Source organism: Anser brachyrhynchus (genome assembly GCF_964034855.1).
Source record: "Anser brachyrhynchus genome assembly, chromosome: 5".
NCBI lineage: Eukaryota > Metazoa > Chordata > Aves > Anseriformes > Anatidae > Anser > Anser brachyrhynchus.
Genome location: NC_137699.1, coordinates 21,071,036 through 21,094,017, shown reverse-complemented (window position 1 = coordinate 21,094,017; position 22,982 = coordinate 21,071,036). Strand labels below are relative to the sequence as shown.

The 22,982-nt window shown below is 36.3% G+C and overlaps 1 protein-coding gene across 10 annotated transcripts in view; it reads left to right on the top strand.

Moving 5' to 3' along the window:
* Positions 1-22,982, top strand: part of NPAS3 (neuronal PAS domain protein 3) — a gene marked incomplete at its 5' end in the record, with an annotated part of 615,455 nt that overhangs the window by 166,185 nt on the left and 426,288 nt on the right. For 7 of the 10 annotated variants that reach the window (XM_080592649.1, XM_080592646.1, XM_080592653.1 and 4 more), the window contains 2 exons: positions 18,771-19,015; positions 19,128-19,178. In XM_080592649.1, coding sequence (XP_080448775.1) covers positions 18,771-19,015; positions 19,128-19,178 — 296 coding nt within the window. The remainder of the gene's footprint in view (positions 1-18,770; positions 19,016-19,127; positions 19,179-22,982) is intronic. The other 3 variants (XM_080592648.1, XM_080592654.1, XM_080592652.1) reach the window with 1 other exon arrangement.

The window sequence follows — 22,982 nt, the reverse complement described above, 5'->3', positions numbered from 1 at the left end:
GCTGTAATGATAGCCTGTGCCAGTTTAATGTGTTTGTGAAGCTAGGACCTTGTTATTTATTCCTGTACACAGCTCCCAAATATAACATATTTGCAGTAGTATATGAAATGATACCTATATTCACTGGTATCCAGCTGTTTCAAGTGAAGGGCTAAACATATTTCAGTGAAGTCAAGGGGATGCAGTCTGTGCTTTGAAACAGATTCCTACATCTGTTCCATTTGCTTTGCACAGTTATTTTTGCTTTTGTTCTTTTTTTGGGGGAAAAAAATGTGTTCCTTCCCCCCCTCCAGTGGTGTATGGAGAATCCACTGGCTAATATAGCTAGTAGAGTTAGGTTCTACACCTTGTTTTTAACGTGTGTGTCTGTGTGCACCCTGGAGTCTGAAACTGATGGGAACTCACTATGCGCTAGCAATTCCTAGCTGGCCTAAGGTGAGGTGGGTACCAGGGCTAACACTTCATTTGCCTTTCACTCCCCAATAAAAAACTGAATGTGCTTTTTTAAAAAAAAATTATTTGGCTGCTTTATCTATGTTAGGGGGAGGAGGATATCTTTGAAGAAATGTTCCCTAAAATCAAGTCAGCTCAGGTTTTCTCAGGCATCCTGAGAGAAAAGCTGAATAGAAACAATTTTCTGTGTCATGATATGTATATGATATTCTGTGATATGGGTTCGATCAGAAAGCTGATAAGCAGTTGTAAGACAGAAAGAAAAGCAGCTTTTTGGAACAATCCCAGCTCATGTGAACATTGCTTCAGCAGCTGCAGGAAAAGCAGTGGGAGGGCAGCATCCCATAGCAATGAGGCTGATTCATGTACTTCAGTTTTTAAAAGTGTGTGGTGCAGGGGTTTCATCTTCAGTTCATCATCAAGTGCACACTTTTTTATAGGTGTGTTTTCAGGACTGCAGTTTAGATACATCAGAGTTCAATGTCACCTAACCCATAGGCTGGACTTGTCTGCATGGACCTGAATCATAAATTCTGATTTTTGCAAAAAATCTCTATACAGTCTCATTAAAATGAATGAACTGCTTTCAGGCAAATAAAGTTTGCAGGTTTGGGATCTGTGAGGATTTGAAAATGTATCACATAACCTAAATCTCAGAGCAGTTTTTCTAGTGGGCTAATATTGTGAGGATGTGGGTCAAGTGTTTTGCCCTTGATTATACTAGAAATTAGTGGTAGGACTCAAATTAGGAACTCAGATCACTGACAGTCAGCCTCTGATATAGGTGGTATTTATACAGTTTAAATGTATAAACATGGTCAGCATGTCCCGAAAAGCATCTGCCAAGTATATATAATACAAATTATATCATCTTTGCAAAAGGATGAAAGAATACTAGTAGCTCATGTTTTATACTCAGAGCCTGATATTAACTGCTCAAACAAGAGCCACGTTCCAATATTACAAGATAAAGTGCAGATCCAAGGGCAAAATTTGGCTCTAAAGGACTGAATGGAAATTATTCTTAGAAAGGCTTCAATTATCTCCACAGTAAAACTACTAGAATCCTCATTTTCGTCACTAGAGACACTTGATGAGAGTAGCAGATGGCCACACAAAGCATCCATGCTATTTTATTTGAGATTTTAATGTAAACTGAACTCATAAAATATTTTAAATAAGACTTTTAAAATTGGCACGAGAATTCTTCGTTTTTTGAAGGCTGTAGGTCTAAACAAATCTTGAAGTAAGCTGAAAATCAAACTTTTGCCCTGATTTTGCTCATTTGGTTATCATCATCCAGTCATTACCTTTTTACTGTCCAAATCTCCTTCAAATGTTTTTTCTTCTTGTGTATCAGCCTAATGCCTTCTTTTATACTGGCTATTAATAAAAGAGTCTAAGGCTGTATATTTTGAGGGGAGTTTCAGTTAAAAAGCAGCTAGTAGAAAAACTAGGTCTGTTGGTGACTGGATGTTCAGGATGCTAGAGGCAGTTATGAGAATCCTGATCCTGCTATAGGAGACAGTCACAAACTGGAGGATTGGTACGCATGGGTCTATCTTCAGTAGCCTCTGCCATAGGTCGTATGAGCACAGTAGTCAAGATCCCATTTTGTCATGTCACTAGTACCTGTCAGCAGGCTAGTGGTGTGGGAATTACCATTTGCACCCTATTAAAGATACAGTGTAAACCTTCTTGCTCAGATAAGTACTCAAGTGTCTTGAAGGCATTAAGCATCACACAGATACACTGACTCCCTCTGCGTTATGGGGAATACTTCAGCTGCTTTTTCTTCCTTGTTCTTAATAGCGTGATTTTTCCCATCGTGTTTGAAAGTAGGTATTCCAAAGAATGCAAACAGTAGTTATATAAGCTGAAATCACAGCAACTGCTGTTGTCAACAGGCATGATTTAATTATAAAGACTGGCTGTGTATCTCTTCATTTCTAAGTAAAGATGAAAGCGTATGTGATGTACGCTATACTCAGTATACAAAGGAGTTTAGAAAAGACTGCAAGCTTCAAAACCCTGGTGTAAAAAGAGTACTTTTAGTAGGCAAATTCTCTCAGCAAAACAAAGTGTCTCATAAAGGTTAATTCAATATAAGTTTATTAATGTCAAATTTAGTGTGTTTTTATCTTTCTGGGGTCTTGTTCTCCATTCACTTTTTTCCAGACATTTAGTCACTTTGAGATGAGCACATATCCCCATCAAACAGTTACAGGATTATTAGTACATGATTCTCACTTGACAGCAAAAGGTTGGAGATTTAATTTGTTCAGCTGCTGTGAGCTTGCTGAAACAACTGTGTACCAAAAGAAGGATTCCACAAATTTTTCTCATTTTGTTTTTCAAATATTTACTCTTACGAAATCACTTGACACTAAGGGTCTATGTTGTCCTTTGAAATCACTGGTGTGAGTTGGGCAGACACATCTGGTGATGGAATTAGACTCTGCTTATATTTTTTTTCCACTCTTAATTTTTCAGTGGCGGAGTTGCCAGGGCTAGTGATTAATAAAAACAAAAATCCTGTTCTATTTGAATTGAAAATGTATCCTTATGGCTTTTTTTTTATTATTACAGTTGCTTACCTGGATTTTTTTGTAGTAATAGCAACAACTTTAACTGATGCCAGATTACGTATTTATATCAGGGATCAGACTGCAAATTCATTCTTTTCCAGAAAAGCAGAAAGATCATGTAAAACTGGTGACCACATGTTGACAGGCTGCATGATTTAACAAAACCAGAGGCAATCATTTCAAAGAAAAATGTTTTATTTTCTGCCAGCAGAGTATAATGGAGAGAAATTGGCTGGTATTATTTTTAAAAATTGCTCAAATCACTGTAGTTAGTATAAAATTGTCTCTGGAACTATTTCCTGTAAGTTAACCAGACATATGATTGTATCCTTTCTATTTTGAATACTGAAGCTCACATTTCATCTGTCTTGTACAGAGCCCGTCAGGTATAATAGCTCTCTGTGATGGTTCCTTCTTTTCGTCTTTCTTTTCTGTAGCTAAGCCCCCACCCACAAACCTGATACAATTGCTAGTTTTAGGCATCACTCAGTAGTTATTGCTAGCAATCTAGCAGTCATTGCACCTCTTTCCCCTTCTGATGAGCATGCAGATCTATCAACAGGTAAGTTTCAAGATTAACATGCAGTGTTTACGGGTATATTGGTCTTATTTTCTCTTGACTCTGAAGTATTCCTCGTTTACCTGTCTGAGCTCATACTAGTGAGGACAGGTTTTAAATAGAGTACGGTGGCATTTTCAAACGCAACTTCCAGGGCTTCATTTGTCTAGGAGCAGGATTATGCCAGGACTGTGTGGTTTTGAAAATGACATGTTAATTATTCTAAATGATTTGAACACCTGTGTGAATGATGGCTTATGGGAACTCTCAAGAGTTCATAATTAAAACCATGTTCATAGGAATATTTAATGGCATAGGCTCACTTGGTAGGTGTGTCTGGGTATACCAAAACTTCAATAGTTTGATGATGACTTGAAACGTGGAACATGAACACCACTACAAATATTTTTGAGGTCTGGAAGTAACAGGCCCATGTTGAACCACAGTGCTGGTTTGATGGCTAACAGCAATCTGAAGGCTTTTCCTCAGCCTTTGAGGAATAGTAATATTCTGCCACCAGCCCATCTGTGACAAATTATGCTGTGTGCCCTCAGTGATTCATGCTGGTGCTCTTAAAAGCTCTCCATCCCTGTTCACCTTCACTGGTCAGCCTCACAGTGATGATGTGTTCTGTGGCAGTCAGAGCACTAGGGAAGATGGCCAGAAGGTTAGGAGAAGAAATGTTTGTCTGTCAGATGAATTTAAGCAGAATAATTCTTAAGCCTCATGTTGTGACTGGGTAGGAAGGGAATAAAGGTGTCTTTATTTTTATATTTTAATACTTTATTTTATTTTTGCTTATTATTATACAAGGTACTGATGGATGGAGTAGTTCTAAATCAGTGATATTCTGGTCCGTCTAAGTGGTCTGTGCTGGGAAACATGGTAGCCTTTCCCTGTCAGGATATTTAGTCCATTCAGGGAATAGAAAAAATAAAATAAATCTGGAGTAGTGAAAAATGCATATGCCATGCTGAGGGAAATGAGAAACTGGCTGTCTCATCTTGTTTCCGAGTTCTGTCATTTTAACCCCATCAAAAATTCTGGGGTGGTGTGAAAGAAATCCTTGCCTGGGTGTCTCCAGAGCAATTGATCACTTTACCTTTATTTCACCTCAGAAATAAAATGGAGAATGATTGCAGAGAATCAGTTTGTATAAGACTAAGATAATTCTAGATGCCTAGGAGAAAGCAAAGTGTTGGTATCTGGAGTTAATGAATTAATGTTTTTCTTTCTTTTTACCTACCACCCATGGAACTTATCGGATATGTTTACATTTCTGAAACACACATACCATCAATAGTTAACTTTTCTTATGAGTAGCAGGGCACTGTAGCCCAGCATGATGCCATTTCAGATACAGACTAGAATGATCTTTAAATATATTAATTGAAATATTGAACTTGGAAAACTGTTACCCACTGATGATTGCTACCATGTCCAGTGTTGGAAATTTTTAGTTGACCTAATGTTGAAAAAAGAGACTGCTAAAATCATGAGTGGAAAATATACAATGACTGAATTTGTTAGTCAATTGAGTCTTGTCAAAAAAGGGAGGTTAAAGGGTGACTTGATCGTGGCCCATAATTACCCAGACAGGAAGAAGATAGATATTTGGAGTTTCTTTTGTTTAATGGACAAAGGAATAGCAAGATTCAGTGACTGAAAGCTGAAGTCAGCAAAGTTGAAACTGGAAATAAAACAAAAATGTTAATGGTGAGGCTAATTTAAACATCGCAGCTGCTTAGCAATAGAATTGCTTTGTCTTGGAATTTCTGGATTAAGGTTGATATTTTGCAAAAGAAACTTTTTAATTTAAGCACAAGTTATGAGGAAAATGCTGGAATTACTAGGTAACATTATGTGGCCTGCCAATGGTGAGAACAGTTAATAGATTATCACAATATTCCTCTCTGTTTTTGACCTGTGAGTCTTTGAAGAGAGCTGCTTTACCTGCTGAGTATATAAGAAGACACTCAAGGCAAGTACCTTTTAAGGAGGGGACCTTACTGCTGGAACTTGCTGTCTTTCATGCTTTGCTGTTCCTTACTTCTTCATAGCAGGCTAGCCCTTTCTGAGGAATTGTTTTCATAAGCTTTGCTCCTTGGCGGAGGTGTAGTCTGGGAGGCCGTTGTGCAGGATTTCAGAACACTGCTAAGTAATGCTTTGATACATGCACTCTGATGGATTTAGGACATTGCTACTCTTTCTTGTAGCTGGATGTTACTGATGAAATAAGCATTATTGTACAACATGAGATTAATGTCTTAACTGTTAATGCTTTGGGGCTGTTGGTTAAGTGTGGCTTTTTGTTGCTCTTTACAGTTTTAGGATACCAATTGATGATGTGTGTTTTAAGGAAAAATTTTGGCATATCGTTTCTTTGATCATAAAAGGCTTGTAGCATCAAGACCATCTGGCTATAATTAAACTGGTTTCTGAAGAGAAATACCATATCTCCTTTGGCTATACCATATCTGAAAACTTATCTAGAAATTAGATCTCAGGTCTGCTACAAGTGCCCCAAAACTAATATACATAGGCACATACAGCCTGTACAGCAATTACTGCTGTATGAGGCAGTTTGTGGTCTGGGTTGAATATATAACCTCTGGCAACAGGCTGTTCTTGGCACTTCAGGAAACACATAAGCCCAATAATGTGCATGGTCAGTACTGATACATGCAAGTGGAATGAGGATGGCATTCCTCCTTCTGCAGTCAGTGTGGACTTCACTTTTAACCTACTGTATCAAAACTGCTGAAAATATAGCAATATCATGTCTTTTTCATATGGCCTCTCTTTGTGTTGTGCACCTAAAATTCATACAGTCATATAACAATTAAAAAAAAAAAAAAAAGCTTGAATTTTTATCTGTCTCCATAGAAAATTTCATTTTGGAGACCAGCTGAGAACCAGCATGAAAAATTTTAACTTAAAGGTTATTTCTTTAAGAATGTCGTAACAGACTGAGAGTAGAATGATTTTCTATCAAATTGTTACACTTATGCAATGCTACTATAATACACTGAGACATAATGATGCAGGCAGTGGGTTTATTTTATAAAAAGTTAAATATAAAACTGATTGCTTTGGAGGGACTAAGCACTTTAACCCTTATATAGGTTTTCTTCTATTTATTTATTATGAATGAAGGTGAAATAGAAGCAAGGGGACAACATGGACTTTTTTTTAAGCTTTTGAGGATCACTAGTATATTTTGTACAGCTGGAAAAATTTGAGAGCATGAACATCATTTAGTGTGTATCTGTGAGCCCCACCAATTTTTTAACCATCTTTTTACCTCTAATGAAAACTGGAAGTTTGTGATTAGAGCTGAGGAGAGACTTGTGGAGCATTGTACTCTATAACATGTTGGTTCATTAGGCTTTTTTTCCTCTAGTAACCTGTAAATTATAATGCCAGCTGTGTGCTGGTGGAAACACACACATTTCCATATGGTTGCCTTGACATTCTGCTTATGTTTTGGGGAATGGTTCCCTCTTGCTAAATTGATTGTAAGATTCTGCAGTATTCGGGAAGTCTTTCATCTTCCTTAGGAAATACATAACATAATTCCATCAAGATGAAAGTAGGATGTGGGAAGCGAGCCTAGGAAAATGCATGTTAATTCTGATTTATGGAAGAATTATGGATTTTTTCTAAGTCAAGTCTTCATTCTATGTCCAAACCTACACACTTGTCTGTTTCTGGTTCTAAAAACTGCATACCCTGCTGTAACCTACCAGTGGCGTCTAAGCTATCAGTTTAGACTTGGAAAAAAACAGGTGACTAGATTGAAAATTGAGGGCTTTTTTTTTTTTTTCCCTGTTTGAATTAATGTTTTCTGGCCTGCTGCCCCCCCCCCCCCCCCCCCCCAAGTTTAGGCTTTTCACTGGTGTTTACTGGATAGTTACAGAGCTGCCCCTTCTCCCAGAGGGATAAACAAAAAGTAAATATAGTCCCTTAAGTCCCTTATGCAGGGGAACTCCATGGAGATTGTAGCCTGTCCTGGAATATGTAGGAAGTAATATAAGTTATTTTACTGGTTGTGTTTGTGAAAGAGACATCTGCTTGTGAAAGCCTTGCTGCCTTGTGTGCTACTGAAATTAATTCACACTAAACTGCTTGGTGTTCTTGCCAGAAGCCTCAAAGTAAAATGCCTTGGAGCTCATTCATACTCTACTGAGGCAATGGTGAGTGGAGAGTGGAACTCATGCTGCTGGAAAAGTGAGCTTCAATAAATCCATTGATGAGCTTCTGGAGACTTGCACAGGCAACAGGGTCTTCCTAAGACTGCAAAAGCAATGCACTCAAATCGGAGCATGCTCTGCTCAGATTACTCAGTGGGTGTATCTGTACAACAGCCCAGAGTGGTTGTTGCTTTTATTTATTTATTTATTTTTGTAAATGGACTTTTTGGAAGGACTTTTAAATTAGGTTGCTTGAGTACCAGGTAGAAAAAAATGTGGAGCACTCAGATGATTTTGGCCATGTGGTTCATCATTGGGTCTATTGTGTTGAAGCTGTATTGTCAGTTTTAAGGTTGCTCAGTTCTGTGTCTGTAAAATGTAGTAGCTCCTGTGGATTGCAGTGTTAGTGTATTCTATTTCCCTCGAAAGCTTCTTCATAAGAGGTCTTGTTAATACTCCCATTAGCAGGGGTTTGAAACTACAACTTGCATATCTTCAGTATAGAACCATCAACATAAGCATAACTTTTGGATCGGAAGAAGGGAATTATGAGATGATGAAGATAATTATAAGAATATGTAGGGAAATAAAGCATGTTATTTTCTTTAGGATGGGTCTTGATGTTACAGTAATTGAGAACACACCACCTAGAGATTATTTATGTGACAGCATTGAAAGAGAGAGGTTAGAATTCTTGCATTTTTTTCCTGGCTCTGGGAACTAAACTGGAGCGGATAGATTCAGAGAGCACAGCCAACTCTAACAAAATCCCTGTTTAGGTCATCTGTAAAGAGCAAACATGGGATGTCTGAATGCAATATTGTGCTCTTATGCCTTTTTCGTAGTAGAAGAACTTCATGGTATAGGCAAACTACCTATGATAGATACAGTTTATGCCATACAAACAAATACACAAAAAAAGTACAGCTTTTTATGAAAGAGCTACCACTGGTAAAATAATGCTATGGAAAATAATGTCCACAGCTAATAGGAGAGTTCCAGCAAAAAAAATCTCTGCAATAGTTCTGATGTAGCTGAGGAAAATAACAGATGATTACTCAGTCTTTAAAACATTAATTCAGAACCAAATCAAAACCTCATAACCTGGAGTTCTCCTCCTTAAAGTTCATACTCACTATAATTACTAAAGGAGTAAAACTGGAAATTTGTATGTTTATTCATTTCCTAGAGTGACTTATTCATGTAGTAACTGCTACTTAGTGCAAAGTATAAAGCTCATATTGAAATTGAAATGTGCACTACAGCATGTTTAATATGGTATATGAGATCGCATATTTGGAGAACCTGGGCTATCCAGTTTTACAATTAAAAGTACTGCTTTTACTTCAGGCAGGTAGATGTGCTGTGTAACATTCTGTCTCTACTGTCCTCTTGTCTTCCTCACATCACATAATAGGTGCTGTTTTTCATATATTTGTGAGATTGCTAGCATTTAGGGCTACATTACAATCCTGGTATAAGCATACCTGTGATCTTTCTTTGGTTACCCATTGAAATACCATAGCAAAATTGCAATTTTCATCTTAATGCTGAATAAATTACTTCTTTACATATTTGGTAATATATTCTCCTGTCACATAACTCTTGTTATTGTTAATTGGAATTGCTTATGCTCATTGAGGGAGGAATACTTTTCATCCTGTTTTGAATGAAAATCTGTAATCTTGAATTTGTTTCTAAACTTCAGTCATGAGGAGAGCAGTGCAGGAAATTGCTGCTGTTCCACCAAATTAGCTTCTCAGATATCCTTTTAATTGGAGACCATAACTCAGATCCTTAGTATTTTAGGAAGCTGAACAATACAAATTGAAATACAGATATTTCCAGTAAGGGCTCAGTTCAAAGGCGGCCTTTATACACAGATGAGTCTGCTAACAAATAGCATGTCATATGATAATGAGACCATGTTTTCTTCAGCAGTTTCACATTTCCTAACTGCACTGCTGTGAAATAAGTGGAGTGTTTATCTACTTTCTCTTAAACTGACAAATCTCTGCTAGGAACTAGCGTGCCCACTATAGACAGAACATATGTATACAAAAATACAGTCTATGCTCTCAATCAGAAGCACAACACTTCCAAATGCAATATATTACACTTGTTCAGAACATTCATTTCCGCCAAAGTATTCTTTTTTTTTTAAAATGTAAAGACTTCAATTTCTGTTTAAGAACAAGTAAACTATAGTACTTTGACAGCCGTTCACACTTAATTTCTTTGCATTAAACCAACAGCATTCTTTTCCACAAACATCCATTGTTAGGACAATGCTCTCAGACGGAATTTATGAGAAATGGAATTATGTTACCAAGGAGATAGCATTTACTATAATGAAGAGTAGATCCTAGAAAATGGCCCCTTTTACAGCAGCTCAGAACAGAGCCACAAAAGCAATTGATTGGTCTTGGCATTTAGTCTTATATCAGCTGTGTCATCCATAGCTTCAGGAGTGAGAACACTAATCTGAAGTGACATTTCTGTTCTGGCGGGCTTTTCTGCCCTGATGAAAGCAATTACTTCATTCCTAAATGATAATTTGCAGGAGTTTCAACCACTTTAATTGATAATTTTTTGTTCTGAGAAGTTCAATTGTGAAGTGATTAGCTGATTTGGTAAATAGAAATTTAAGGTGTGAAATGTACAAGTTGCTCCAAGGTAAAGTGCTGTTTATTGGGCACTGCAAAATGGCTTGATAAAACTGCAGTTTCTCTATTATCATAAGGCTGGCAATTGCTTAGTTCAACATAAAAAAAAAAAAAAAAAAGATCAAAGTGTTGAGGTTGTGGAGTTTGGGTTTTAACCGGTGTGTTACAGCTCACTTAATTGTTGCTATGTGAGTGTACATTTTTAGAAGATTGTGCAGGATGGTGAGTTCTGTAATCCTTAAAGCTGCCAGGTTCCTATTATTGTGTTCTAATGAATCACATTGGAAGTAAATCCTGATATTTAAATGTAACAAAGATACTTATTGAAGATAAAACATTCAATTTAATGATTAGTTCAAACATACACAAACCTTTTCCTGAAAAAAAAAAAGATACATTTCTTTGAACCAGTTTTACATATTGAAAATAAAAGAAACATCTTTTTTCTAACCATAACCCCTACAAAACAACCTTGTCTCACTGATATTATAAAAAGCTTGGGTTAATATAGGTATTATTTTTTCATAAGTTGCACATTATTTTTAGAATAATTGTTAAAACACATTTGGAAAATGTATTTTGTTTTGCTATCTACAAGGAAAGGAGCCTTTTTAATAGAAACCAGTTCTGTGATATTTTCCTATATAGTGAAAAAATAATGGTCATTTCATGTGTTAAATGAGAAATATAAAGCAAAAATGAAGGTCAAACTGATTTAGCACATCAAACAGTCTTTGTCAGCCAAGCTTAATATATCCTGAGTTTGTGGAACAAATGAAATTTTGCTGCTATGTTACACTTTGCTTCCAAACAACCATTACAACTGGTTTTATATATTGTGTGAGCATCAGACCATCAAACAGTGCATCTTTACTGACGTGTTGCTGCAGTGATGATCTACAGCAGCAATCTGCCATTTATATAAGGGCAAAATGTGCATCTATATTTAGTTGTGAAATTGGCCTATTATACTCTTGATGTTTACAGAGGCTAACATAAATTAATGATGACAGCTATGAGCAGTGCATTAGTTAAGCAGCAGAGTTTTTACCTTGAACTTGAAGGTTCCAGCTTTAACTTCCAGCATATACTATACAGCTTTCTTCCCACATTAAAGGAAGTCTTCTGAAATCATTGATTTTTCTTGGACAACATTAAATGGCTCCAATTTTTGGAGTATGCCATTGATGATAATGTCAGATAATGGTTTCATTTACATTTTTAGCAAACTTTTTACCCTGTAAGAATGGTGATATTTATGGTGTGGAAAAAATGAATTTCCCTGAAAACTGTTTGCTCATTCAAAGGGCCTGATTTGACTGACTTCGGACTTAGTCAGATGTCAGATATCCCTTGTTTGATGAAAAGACCAGTTTGAGAAAGCAGTGTGGCTCACTAGATTATGTACTGCACTTTCACCTGAAAGTCTCCTCATGCAGCTTGTGTCAGAGCAAGTATAGATACTGAACTATAGATTCCAGCTAACTATGACCACAGATCTGACAAGTATGCAGGTGTTCAAAGGTTCATGAGTTAAAATGCTGAAGTCTTTGATGAATTTTTAATGGATGAATTTTTAATACAGGTCGACCTTTTTCCTTTGAGGCTGCATGCTAGATTAATTGATAAATAGTGAGACTGAGCAATGTTCAGATCTCCTAAGCAAACAAGTGGAAAAATCCATAAAAATCTGCCTGTCTGACTTCTCAGATGTGCTTTAAAAAACAGAAAGAAGGTAAAATTTAATGTGGCTTTGATTCTCCTCCTTCCTCCTTTTTTGGAGGTTTTGCCCTCACAAAAGTACTCTTCTCTTTTAAACAGTGTAACTGTTTTCTTATAAGTCTTGAAATTCTTGTACTCTGAGTTCAGAAAAAATCTGTGTGAAAATTCTGTGAATAGGACAGTAGGGGAAAAAAAGGAAGAAAGAAAACCATCAAGTTGAGAAGTTGTCTAAGAATAAAACCCAGAAAGATAGCAAATACTGTGTAGAAATTAGAGGTAAACATATATTTTCAGTATCAATTTTTCAGAACTAATTGTGTCAGTCTTATAAAATTGAAGATAACTTTTTTTCTTAATTCACATCTGCAGGAACATTAGCTTTTTTCTTCACTCTTTTGTACTCACTTGTAGCTACTATACTGAAAAAATATCCAGTTTCATGCATATTTGTGAGCTCTCTAGAGCATAACATTTAGAAAAAGAGAACAGTAACAAAAAACCTTGACAATAAGAGGCTTTAGGCTCCGGCAGCCACTAATGCTGATGCTTGACTTGCTTAGACTGGACTTTTCAACTGCAATACGTGCAATTATGTAGTGCAGGCTACTCTGCTGTAGTTCCTCCATCTTTCCCCCAGTCTAAATCTTTTTTTTAAGAGTCTCAAAATGTTTACTGCTGTTCAGGTCAATATCCACGGGGGTCAAGCGCTGTTTCTAAGATGTCACTATAAACAAACCTCCTCAAAAAAAAAAAAAAGGCATAAGAACAGCCACATTAGAAGTCAAATAAGTATCCCAAATAATTGTGTCATTTTGATACTGATGCTATTCTATTCCTGCAATTTCTCATACTGAGTGATTATCCTGTTGTATCAATGAAATATCACTCATCTGATGAAAACAGATTATTATAGCCCAGAAAATGGCCAATGGGTGTGCATCTATAGGGGGACTTAGACTATATCTGAATGAATTGCCCAGGCAGTAAGGGTCAGATTTTCAATGTAACTGTTGCAATAGATGGGCTCAACTGTCATTCTTGTTTGTACTGATCAGCTTGAAATCTAAGAACAGATCCTTGTCAAGTATGTGGTGAAGTGAGGGAACAGGTGATATATATTATTTCTGTAATAGGTCAGAACGTACAAACATTCCTGTTAGTTAAATTGCCATACTTGGTTACTATGAATCGTGAGTATCAATATAAATAGAGAAAAGATTTAACTACGTTTAAAAATAAAAAAGGGAACAGAACTAAATTATTTTAGATATAAAAATGTCTGAAGTATAACACTAATAACATTAATACTGAGCAAGGTAAGAACAAAAGGATGTTTCCAATGTATCTCACAGAATTACACAAATGCACACCTGTGGGCTCAGGAGCAGCTAAATTTATTTCCTTGTGTAATGCCACAACTAGATGCAATAGCAAGTAAACATTCTTTTATTCTTTATTTTGGAGCACATTGTACACAGAAGGACATACATGACTGAAACTCTCTTTTAGAGATTAGAAGCAATATAGAGTTGGGTTTGTTCTCTTTTCTCTCTTTTTTTTTTTTTCAACAGACACATTGTGTGATCTAATGTTGCACATCCTTTCCATAGATCTGATTTCTTTTCTATGAAATGGATATAACATGCATCTGACAAAGGCCTTTGGAGAGTTGGAGAATGTTTATAGTGGACCTTTTGATCCTTGAATTTGAATGACTATACTAATACGGAACTACACAGACGTACTGCTTCATTGTCTATAAAGCTTGTTATAAGCATTATTAGATATTACTAAGCGTTATTGTTGTACTGTATCTGGTTTTGCTGCTGCTAATCCATATTGTTGTTAAAGGCTTAAGAAATTCGCTAGTGGTCGATAACAGCTGAATTAACACGTATGATGTTGTTTAGTACTTCAAGAAGCGCTCTATTCTGGTATACTGTTGCACTTTTAAAGCTTCTCCTGAAATCAAGGAGGATTTCAGTAGAACTACAGAAATACAATAGAACTGTAAAAATACTGCGTATCCTTTGTGCAGTACCTTTCTGCTTGTAGTTAGTGACAACAAGCAAAAGCAGTGACAGCGCAGCATGGACAAGCTGTCTGTTGGTTTCAGCCATTCTAGCTGTATCTCAGCAGCCTGTCCCTCAAACCTTGTTTTATTGCTGTTGCCCCCAGTCCAATCTCCATTTATGTCAGATGGACCTTGGGCACTGTAAAACCCCACCAGTGTGGGTATGTGAGGCTGAGCTGGGGGAGACCAACATCTCCAGGTGTTTTTCTAATATGGGCAAGCCTACTGGTTCCAAACTGTATTTTGAATTGCAGATAGACATATTTATCTGTAACCATAACCATTGCCTTGTTTTCATTCAAAATGCAAACTCATGGAATTAAATTGTTTCACTGATTTTTACCACACAGGCAAGGTATTGATATGCTAAAAAATCTGTGCTAATGTAGGTCAGTGCATCTGTTGATATGTTGTAATATTTGATTGTCATTATATGCTACAAAAATTAGAAGCTGTCCTTGTCTCATCTTTCAGTTGATAGATGATCTGTCAGACATGTGGAGGTTGGGGGTGTGCACATGGATATGGATGCATATGTAGGCTTATGAATATAAAATGTATAAAAATGATGTGGAATAAAATATGAAGCAGGTTAAGCTTGGAATGACCACAAGCACAATGAAATCACAAGTGAGTTATGAGTACCAATAAAACTTTTATGCAACACCATATTATCATGTCTTCTGCATCTGGTGTCTTCAATAGAAAATTTACTTTAGAAATGTTGTGTACAACATTTTAAAATTATACAGTACTTATTGTACCCTTTCATCTGTAAAAGCAGATCCTCTTTATATCAGTCCATCTGGAAAAGCCCTAGAAGGAAATATACATATATATATATACATACACATACACATATATATATATACACACACACACACACTAGAAAGCTTCTATCCAAAATAGCATTAGTTTTCTGGTCACTAAATATTCTGTTTATATGCTATTGCATCTCAGAATTATCAAGAAGCTAGCAGCTGAAAACCTGTCTTCTTTAGTGGACTCTGTATGGAAATTCCGATAGAAATATGTTCTTAGCGGGAATGCATGAATTTTTACCATTGTATGATGACATCATCCTTCGATATTGTACAGGGATGCAGTCTCCAATTATCTGAGCTCTTTCTCCTTCTCCACAGACAGCAAGAGGGGAGCAATCTTTGTGTCCCTTGGGTATATTTCACACTTCATTATTTTCTTGTTGGCAGTGTGGGTAGTTTATGTAGATTTGCTTGTCTGTTTGGAGACCTTATCTAAGAACCACTCCTTCTGTAAGACACATGCAATACTTGTATTCTTGATGTTTTCTGAATGTGAAATCTACATAATAAACATAGGTAAAGTTTCTCTCACTTTAATTCTTATTAGTAGGAGAGCCTGCAGGAATTTCTAAGTGTCTGCACCCTGGTACTCTAGCAAGTTCATTTATGTTACCAAGAACCACCTCTAATCTCAATGTCATATGACAGGGCCCAAGATGTGTTTTCCTCCTGTGTCAACACCAGAGCTTTCTGCTGTGGGCTGCATATCCCTCTCTTATTGCATCTTCTTGGTATTTTCAGTGCCAGCACTTTCCTCTGTTAAGAGCATCTTATGATGATGCTGATGTTGCCTATCAAAATCACAGGTGCCAGAGATGGTTAGGGTATATCTAATGATTTCCTGCATCCTGCTGAGGAAATTGCTACTCCCAAATTAAGGACCTATTGTATCAGCATAACCCCAGCATCCAAGCATCCAAGCTACGAGTGTTTCTCTGGTAGAATTGCATAGTATAGAAATTAAGATTTATATGTGTGTTTTGCCAGACATTGTTTCTAAACTTAGCATAATGCACTGATGTCAAGAGTTATGAACTCCTTGACTTGACTGTCTTGGTGGAGCTTCCACAAAAAACAACATACCAAATGGCCAGCTGTTGTTTTTGTGCATGTATTATATTGACTCCCCATTATTTGGGACTTTGAGAGTTTTTTCATTCTACTAGTTTTAACATACACAGGTGGCTTTCAAAGTATGCTATTTACTTACACAGGTAGCCTCACTCTTCAGCTTGCAGGCTTCTATTGCAAACCTGTTAACAATCCAGTAATGCGTTAAAAGTTTATGTAAGTTATGCTTTATATTATTCAGTTTCAGCAATCTCCTGAACCTTATATAGGACTTGTAAAATGTGGATTCAGTTTTTGGTGTTGCTAAGGAATAATCTATCACCTTTCAATTTCTAACACCCTTCAGTTTCAGAAATTGCTGAGATCCGCAATGTTTCTGACATGTTTTACCAAGGATCTCTAAAAACTCCCCTTCATGCACAGAGGTATAATTAGGTGCTTTGTAAGGATGGTATGGAGCAAATGCTCTTGGTGAAGACTTTCAGAATAGATCTAGAATCTTAACTCTTCTGGACTCCTCAAATTGATCAGGGGACTTGGGGTCTTTAGACTTGGCTTCTGGAGAATAAAATGTGATGACAGATGAGTAAATGTCATCACTTGTACCCTGAAAATGAGTTTTCGCTTGCAAGAAACTGAGCAGAGAGATGTGCCTGCATCTCTCTTACATTACTAGTGTATTTAACTTGTATAGGGTATCTGAAATTAATTGGATGGTTCACACCTCACAGAGCTGCAGTTTCTAGGTTTCTGTATATATGCAAAATATTTCTTCTGGCTATATTTAATGCACCTCTTGAGGGATTTTTAACATCTATGATGGTAGATATTTAAAATTCAAAATTGGACAGGTGCATCTCCATGAACACTGAAGTATTATTTGTCTCCTAGAAATGAACTTAAAAACCTGAATGTAGCTGCTGGTACTTTGTGAAGACAAGTAGGTACCTTACTATGGGATTCAACAGAACGCCTGAGGTGGCATTTCCTCCTGGTATCCTGATCTCTTACCATCTGTGTTCTTTACTTAGGCTGTCTTTTTAAATACAATTGTGTAGGGAACATGAGTTGTTAATCTTTCTCAGGGCAGTGTGAGGGAGGGATTTCATTTGTGTTTTAAGGGCCCAGCTGATCAGCCCTCCCAAGTCTGAGGTATATCTTGGGCAGAGGCAGCCATAAAAATGCAAGTGGATAAGAATAATAAGAGAATCTTTGTAATTTAAATCATCTCTATTTTAGAAAAAATAGGTAAATAGAGGTCTCAGAATCATGGTATTAGATTTACGTGTGTAAATTCTACTGATCTACCTCATTCCGTCATGTTTTTTTTGTTGTGTATTGATGAAATCCAAGGTTTTAAGGAGAATTGTAGAAGCTAGACCGAGACATTTGCTGTTTCATTGGAAACTAATTGAATTTTAGTTCTGTTGTAAACCTGTGCCTACTTAATGGAATTGTGTTTTTAACTTCATCAAACTAACAAGGAATCAAATGAAACAAAGTAAAAATAGTCTTTGTAAGGGACTAGAAGTGTTTCTACTCACCTTATGCAGTGATTGGCAGACACCAACATCAGCGCATAGACTCCAAATCTTCTGGGAAGTATATTGTACATTTCTGTCTGCCTCAAACCACAAAAAAGTTCCTTTTCCCTTGTAAAGTAGTGTTATCATATATTGAAACAAACTGAATCTTGAGTTTACTTTGAGTTTCAGGAAAAGATCAGGGAAAGACCGCAGTCTTGATGATCCAATAACTGTGTTCAGCAGTTATATGCCAATTAAATAACCCAGGAATAAAAACTGTTACTTTTAGGCCTTGCATATGGGTGGTAGCAAGAGCTAATACATTGGTAAAACAGGAATAAATGAATGTCTCTGTATTTCCACCTGCTTAGCATAAGGCAGAAGGTCTTTTCTGATCAAAAAGTTGTCTAGGAGTCTGACATATGTGGTAGTTAATTACAATCAGAAACATGAAGCACATAACTATTAACTGCTTTCTCACACCTCTGACAAAGGTTACTGTTCCCACAAAAAGACAGCTGAACAGCTCATAAAGAATAACTTCCTGAAATCCCAGTGGATTTGCACTGTAACACCAGACTTCTGTAAACTTCTGTGACTCAGAAGCTACTTTACAACCTGTTTGGTCATCTTGGCTGCCTGCATAGCAACCCCTGTCAGAGGTGGCAAACACATCAGACATCTGTTTCTAGCTTCCTTTCCCACCAGAGTCAGAATTTGGTACACATTTAGACAAAAATGGGTTACAGTGGGTCAGCAGCAGCAATGGCATCTGTGTAGATAAACCCTGTGTTCTTGGGAATTTTTTCTTGTGACTGGCATCAGAAAAAGGAAGGATAGCCTAAGAAGGTGTTGAAATGAGTTAGTAGTCATTACATAGCATGTCTACAACCAAAACTCAAGTACTATCATTAGTTTTAATTATTCAAAGACTGGAGTACCATTAGATATATCCTGAATTCTTTACATCCATACACAACAATATTTTGAAAATGTGGTAGTTTGTATAGAAGACCAGCAATGAAAAAGCAAATTGGTTAAATGTGACAGAACGCTAATATTGATGAATGCCCTACTTTGCTTATTTTCTTCAGTTTACAAGCTTTGAGGAAGGAAAAGTCCCGAGATGCTGCTCGATCTCGCCGGGGAAAGGAGAATTTTGAATTCTATGAGTTGGCAAAGTTGTTGCCGCTGCCTGCAGCCATTACCAGCCAGCTTGACAAGGCATCCATCATCCGACTTACAATTAGCTATCTGAAAATGAGGGACTTTGCTAATCAAGGCGATCCTCCATGGAACTTGAGAATGGAAGGACCTCCACCTAATACATCAGTAAAAGGTATGCTGTAAATACGTTGTATTATATCAAATATGGTAGCCTTTAGTAACCTCTAAATTGAAATTTTTACCATCATCCTTTCTTCTTTCCCTGCATATCAAATCCTTTAAAGGGATACAAATGTGGAAATCTGAGGTCTGCATGAGAAAGACACCATGTGAAGGTGAAATAAACCTCTTATTTTATATATTTTTATTTAACAACAAACCTGTCGATACAAGTATTACAGCTACAAGTTTTCTGGGTAAAAGATTAAATCATTCAAAGTTATTTAGCAATGATTGTGTTACTTTTCCTATTCTAATATTCTATAAAAGGATGCATTTGAGAGGAACATGGTGTTATTCCTTGATTTGAGAACTCAATCTCTTAATTCTGTCACTAAAACTTAAAGGCAGAATCATGTTGTCTCCCAGTTCACGGATATCACATCCAAATTTTTAAATTTTCAGATCAGAGACCAGGATTTTATTCATCATCTTTTAATGTGTATAGAAATTATTTTTGACTTTTGAGCCTGTAGGCATTTATCAAGAGTTCAGCCAACATATGCTATTTTCAATAATAAACACCCTCTTTTCATGCTTAAACAAGCTGTTGGGCCCCAAATGTTTTAGACATGAGTATCCATAGAAGTCTATTAATAGAAGAATCAGATTTGTTTTTAGAGGCTGTATGCGTGTTGGTCCTGACTAGTGTTTCCAGTAACTTATATAAACTGAACGTTTTGTGTAGTTTTTTATTCATGCTATGTATATAGAAGAGTGTGATCTTGCTGTCTGATAAGTATTTTAAATTAGTGTGAGAGAACCTTATTAAACTACAACTGTCCATGAAGGGTTACCGGTACTGGCAGTGCAAAGAGCTTTTACTTGCTCTTCTACTTAAAGGAAGCAAGATTAGTTAAGCAAAGTTATAATTTTCAGTGGATGGAGGGCAGTAGACATGGAGGGCAACAACCAAAGGACTTTGAGGCTGATGATTTAGTAGCTGGACGTATTTGCGTCACTTCATATATTTCATTTATATTATCTGCCACGCCATATATAATTTTCATGAAGAAAAAAGGTAATAATTACATCATTCAGAGCACAAGTACAACATGGTTCATCAGGCTTCTGATATAATATGCAAATGTTCCCCATTTTTTCAGGATGAAACTTTGCTCTGAGGTAATTAGACAGTGTTTCAAGATGAGTATAAAGTAGACTCCTTGCTGTAGGATCTATGATCTGTCTGTAAAAAATAATTCCTTCCCAAATTCCTGTAGCTAACTGACACACAGAGCTTCTACAAGCTGCCCTGTGTTACAGAAAGTCTGGTGTCTGCAGGTCTCTGTGCATGTTTTCAGAGTATCTGGGATCTGTTTTTCATTATCCTCTTGTGGAATAAGAATATATATATATGAATACTGAAGCTTCCTTTTCGGCAAAGATTGTAATGAAGGAAAGATTTTAAAAGGAGAATAAAACCTTATTCTTAGATAAAAGCATAAATAGTCTGGTCTGGATTAACATGTTTTTCCCTATAAAAAAGCTAGGTAAACATTTAATGTCTTTCTACCCGTTGATGATATGGGTCCCATTCCTCTAGGCATAAGGGCTGGGGGGTGGGGGATAAAGAAGGATTTTTACTTTTTGTTCTATTTGAGTAGAATTTTTTTAAAGCTGATTAGGATTTTACTTTTTGTCAGTTTATTGAAATAATTATTACTAATAATTCCATTGTATAAGAACTCACCGTAAGCAAGCTTAACTGTACGGTACAGGTATACTTTATTACTTCATGAGTTCTCTTTACACAGAAAACCTGTTCACACATTCTGATCAAACATTTGTGAAATTACATCAAAATAAATTCATTTTTGTTTATTAAGGTTGCTTTTTGCTGACCTTAAAGAAGTTCATATTGATAAATTCATATAAATAGCTTGCAGGTTCATATGAAGTACAGTTGATAATTCTACAATAAAACACTGGACGTTATACTTTGTGCAAGTCCAAGCAATCTCCTGAATAGACTCAAAGGTATTTGGAAAATTATATGAGAGGTACTTATGCTGCATAGGCAACTGCTCCACTGTGTTACTCCCCCTCCCCCCTCACCCCCCGCAATGTGATGGTCTGCTTGTGTTAATAATTAAATTTCAAAGCTTAGTTTTAAATTTGTTCCCCACTACTGTACAGCAACTTAATCATTTTAATTGAGTATTTCAGGAAGGTCCTTTACTCTGCCCTGTGTTTATCACAGCTTTTCTTAAAAGTCTATAAAGGCTGATGAGTATGTTCTCTTATGGCTATTGTGTAGTGATCACTACAAGTTTTGCTTGCAAATGAACACTCAGGTGACTTCATATAATATTTTCAGAGTCAATTACTTCATGGAAATATCTTGAGCAATTGGGAAGTAACAGATAGTTTTCTCCATTATTTAAGAAATATCTGTATTGTTATAATACAGATCAAATCTACAACGAACATTATGCATTATTCAAGAAATGACCAGGCATTCTCAGCAGTGTTTCAGCTAAATAACTGATGATTGTAACCTTTAAAGAAATCTCATTGTGGTGACTATTGGTAAATCATTTCTCCATTCATAGTAATCTTTATTTAGAGGCTATCTAGAAACCATTATATCTTTTATTAATCTTAAAAGCAATAGCCAATGATTTGACATTTGCTAAAAATGGATAAATCTTCCATCAGCAGACTTCAGTCAATTTTTTTTGGTGCATTGTCTAAGGCCTTCTATATGTAGGAAGTATTAGACCTTGTAAACAAATACACAATTTGCAGCAGATGAGTTGAAAGATTAAAGTTCTTAAAGATCAGGACATAATTCCTATAGGGCAGAAAAATAATCAAAAAGTTATTTAGAGTCAGTAAGAATGAAATTGTTATTCTTTGCATAATACATACAATATGTTATGAATAACAGTATTATTCCTCTTTGTTTCCAACCCTCCTGAAGTCTTTTTTTTTGACTCCCAGTATTTAAGGGAAATAATCTGAGGAGAAAAGTAAATGAAATACTAAGCTTTTTGTTTTTTTTTTCACTGAGTGACTCTGCTGAAAGCTCTGATCTGAGAATGGAAAAATTTTTATAGCACGTTCTGTGTTCAGACAGTAGTGGTGTCTTAGGTGGCCTCCCATGTGTTTTGATTACCTGACCCAGAGCAGGCCCCATAGCCCTTTCACATCAGACTGTTGTGAGCACCTTCATATTTTGGAATATCATTGTCTGCAAATGATAGACTCCAAATTTCTTAATGTTTTTAGCACAAGCTGTTGTTGAAAATGTTCAAAGATCAGCATCTTATATTCTTTTCCACTGTGATTTGTTTTCACCAAACTATATATTTTTTTCCAAGTCAAGGGAGAAAGGGAGAGAAGGGAGTGTAAGGTGCTGTTATGTTCTGTGATGTGTGGAATGTCTGTGGCTGAAGTGAAGTTGTACCACATAACTCCCTTCTGGGTGAGCTTTGGACCCTAGTACTAAATTGGGATCACCATCACTGTAAAAAGAAGGCTCCTGACTCTTCGTCTTGAACACAGTTCTTAGCACTTGCCATTTCTGTTTCTTTTGAAGCAGCAATTAAAGCAGTAGGCTGTGCCTAATTCTGTAAACCCTTTTGGAAAGTTGCTATAATGATTTTTTATTCTTTTTTTAGTAAACTGAGGTGTTCATTTTTGTCTTTGGAAATGCAAGTGTTTGTGTAAGGCCATGACTATAATTTCCTGCTGAAGAATATGACATGGAAACTAGAGTACGTGAGACAAATTTAGGTGTCTTTGAATGAAAAAAAGTAATTAAGAGATTATCTGCAATCTCAAGTTATAAGTGGGTTTATTGTGCTTTATTTTGTTTAAGCAAAAAATTATTTTACCTGTGTAAGATAATCTTGCTTATCTTCTGTCTTGAGAGAAGATGAGGTGAATGAGATTGTAGGTAAGGAGTGAAAAGG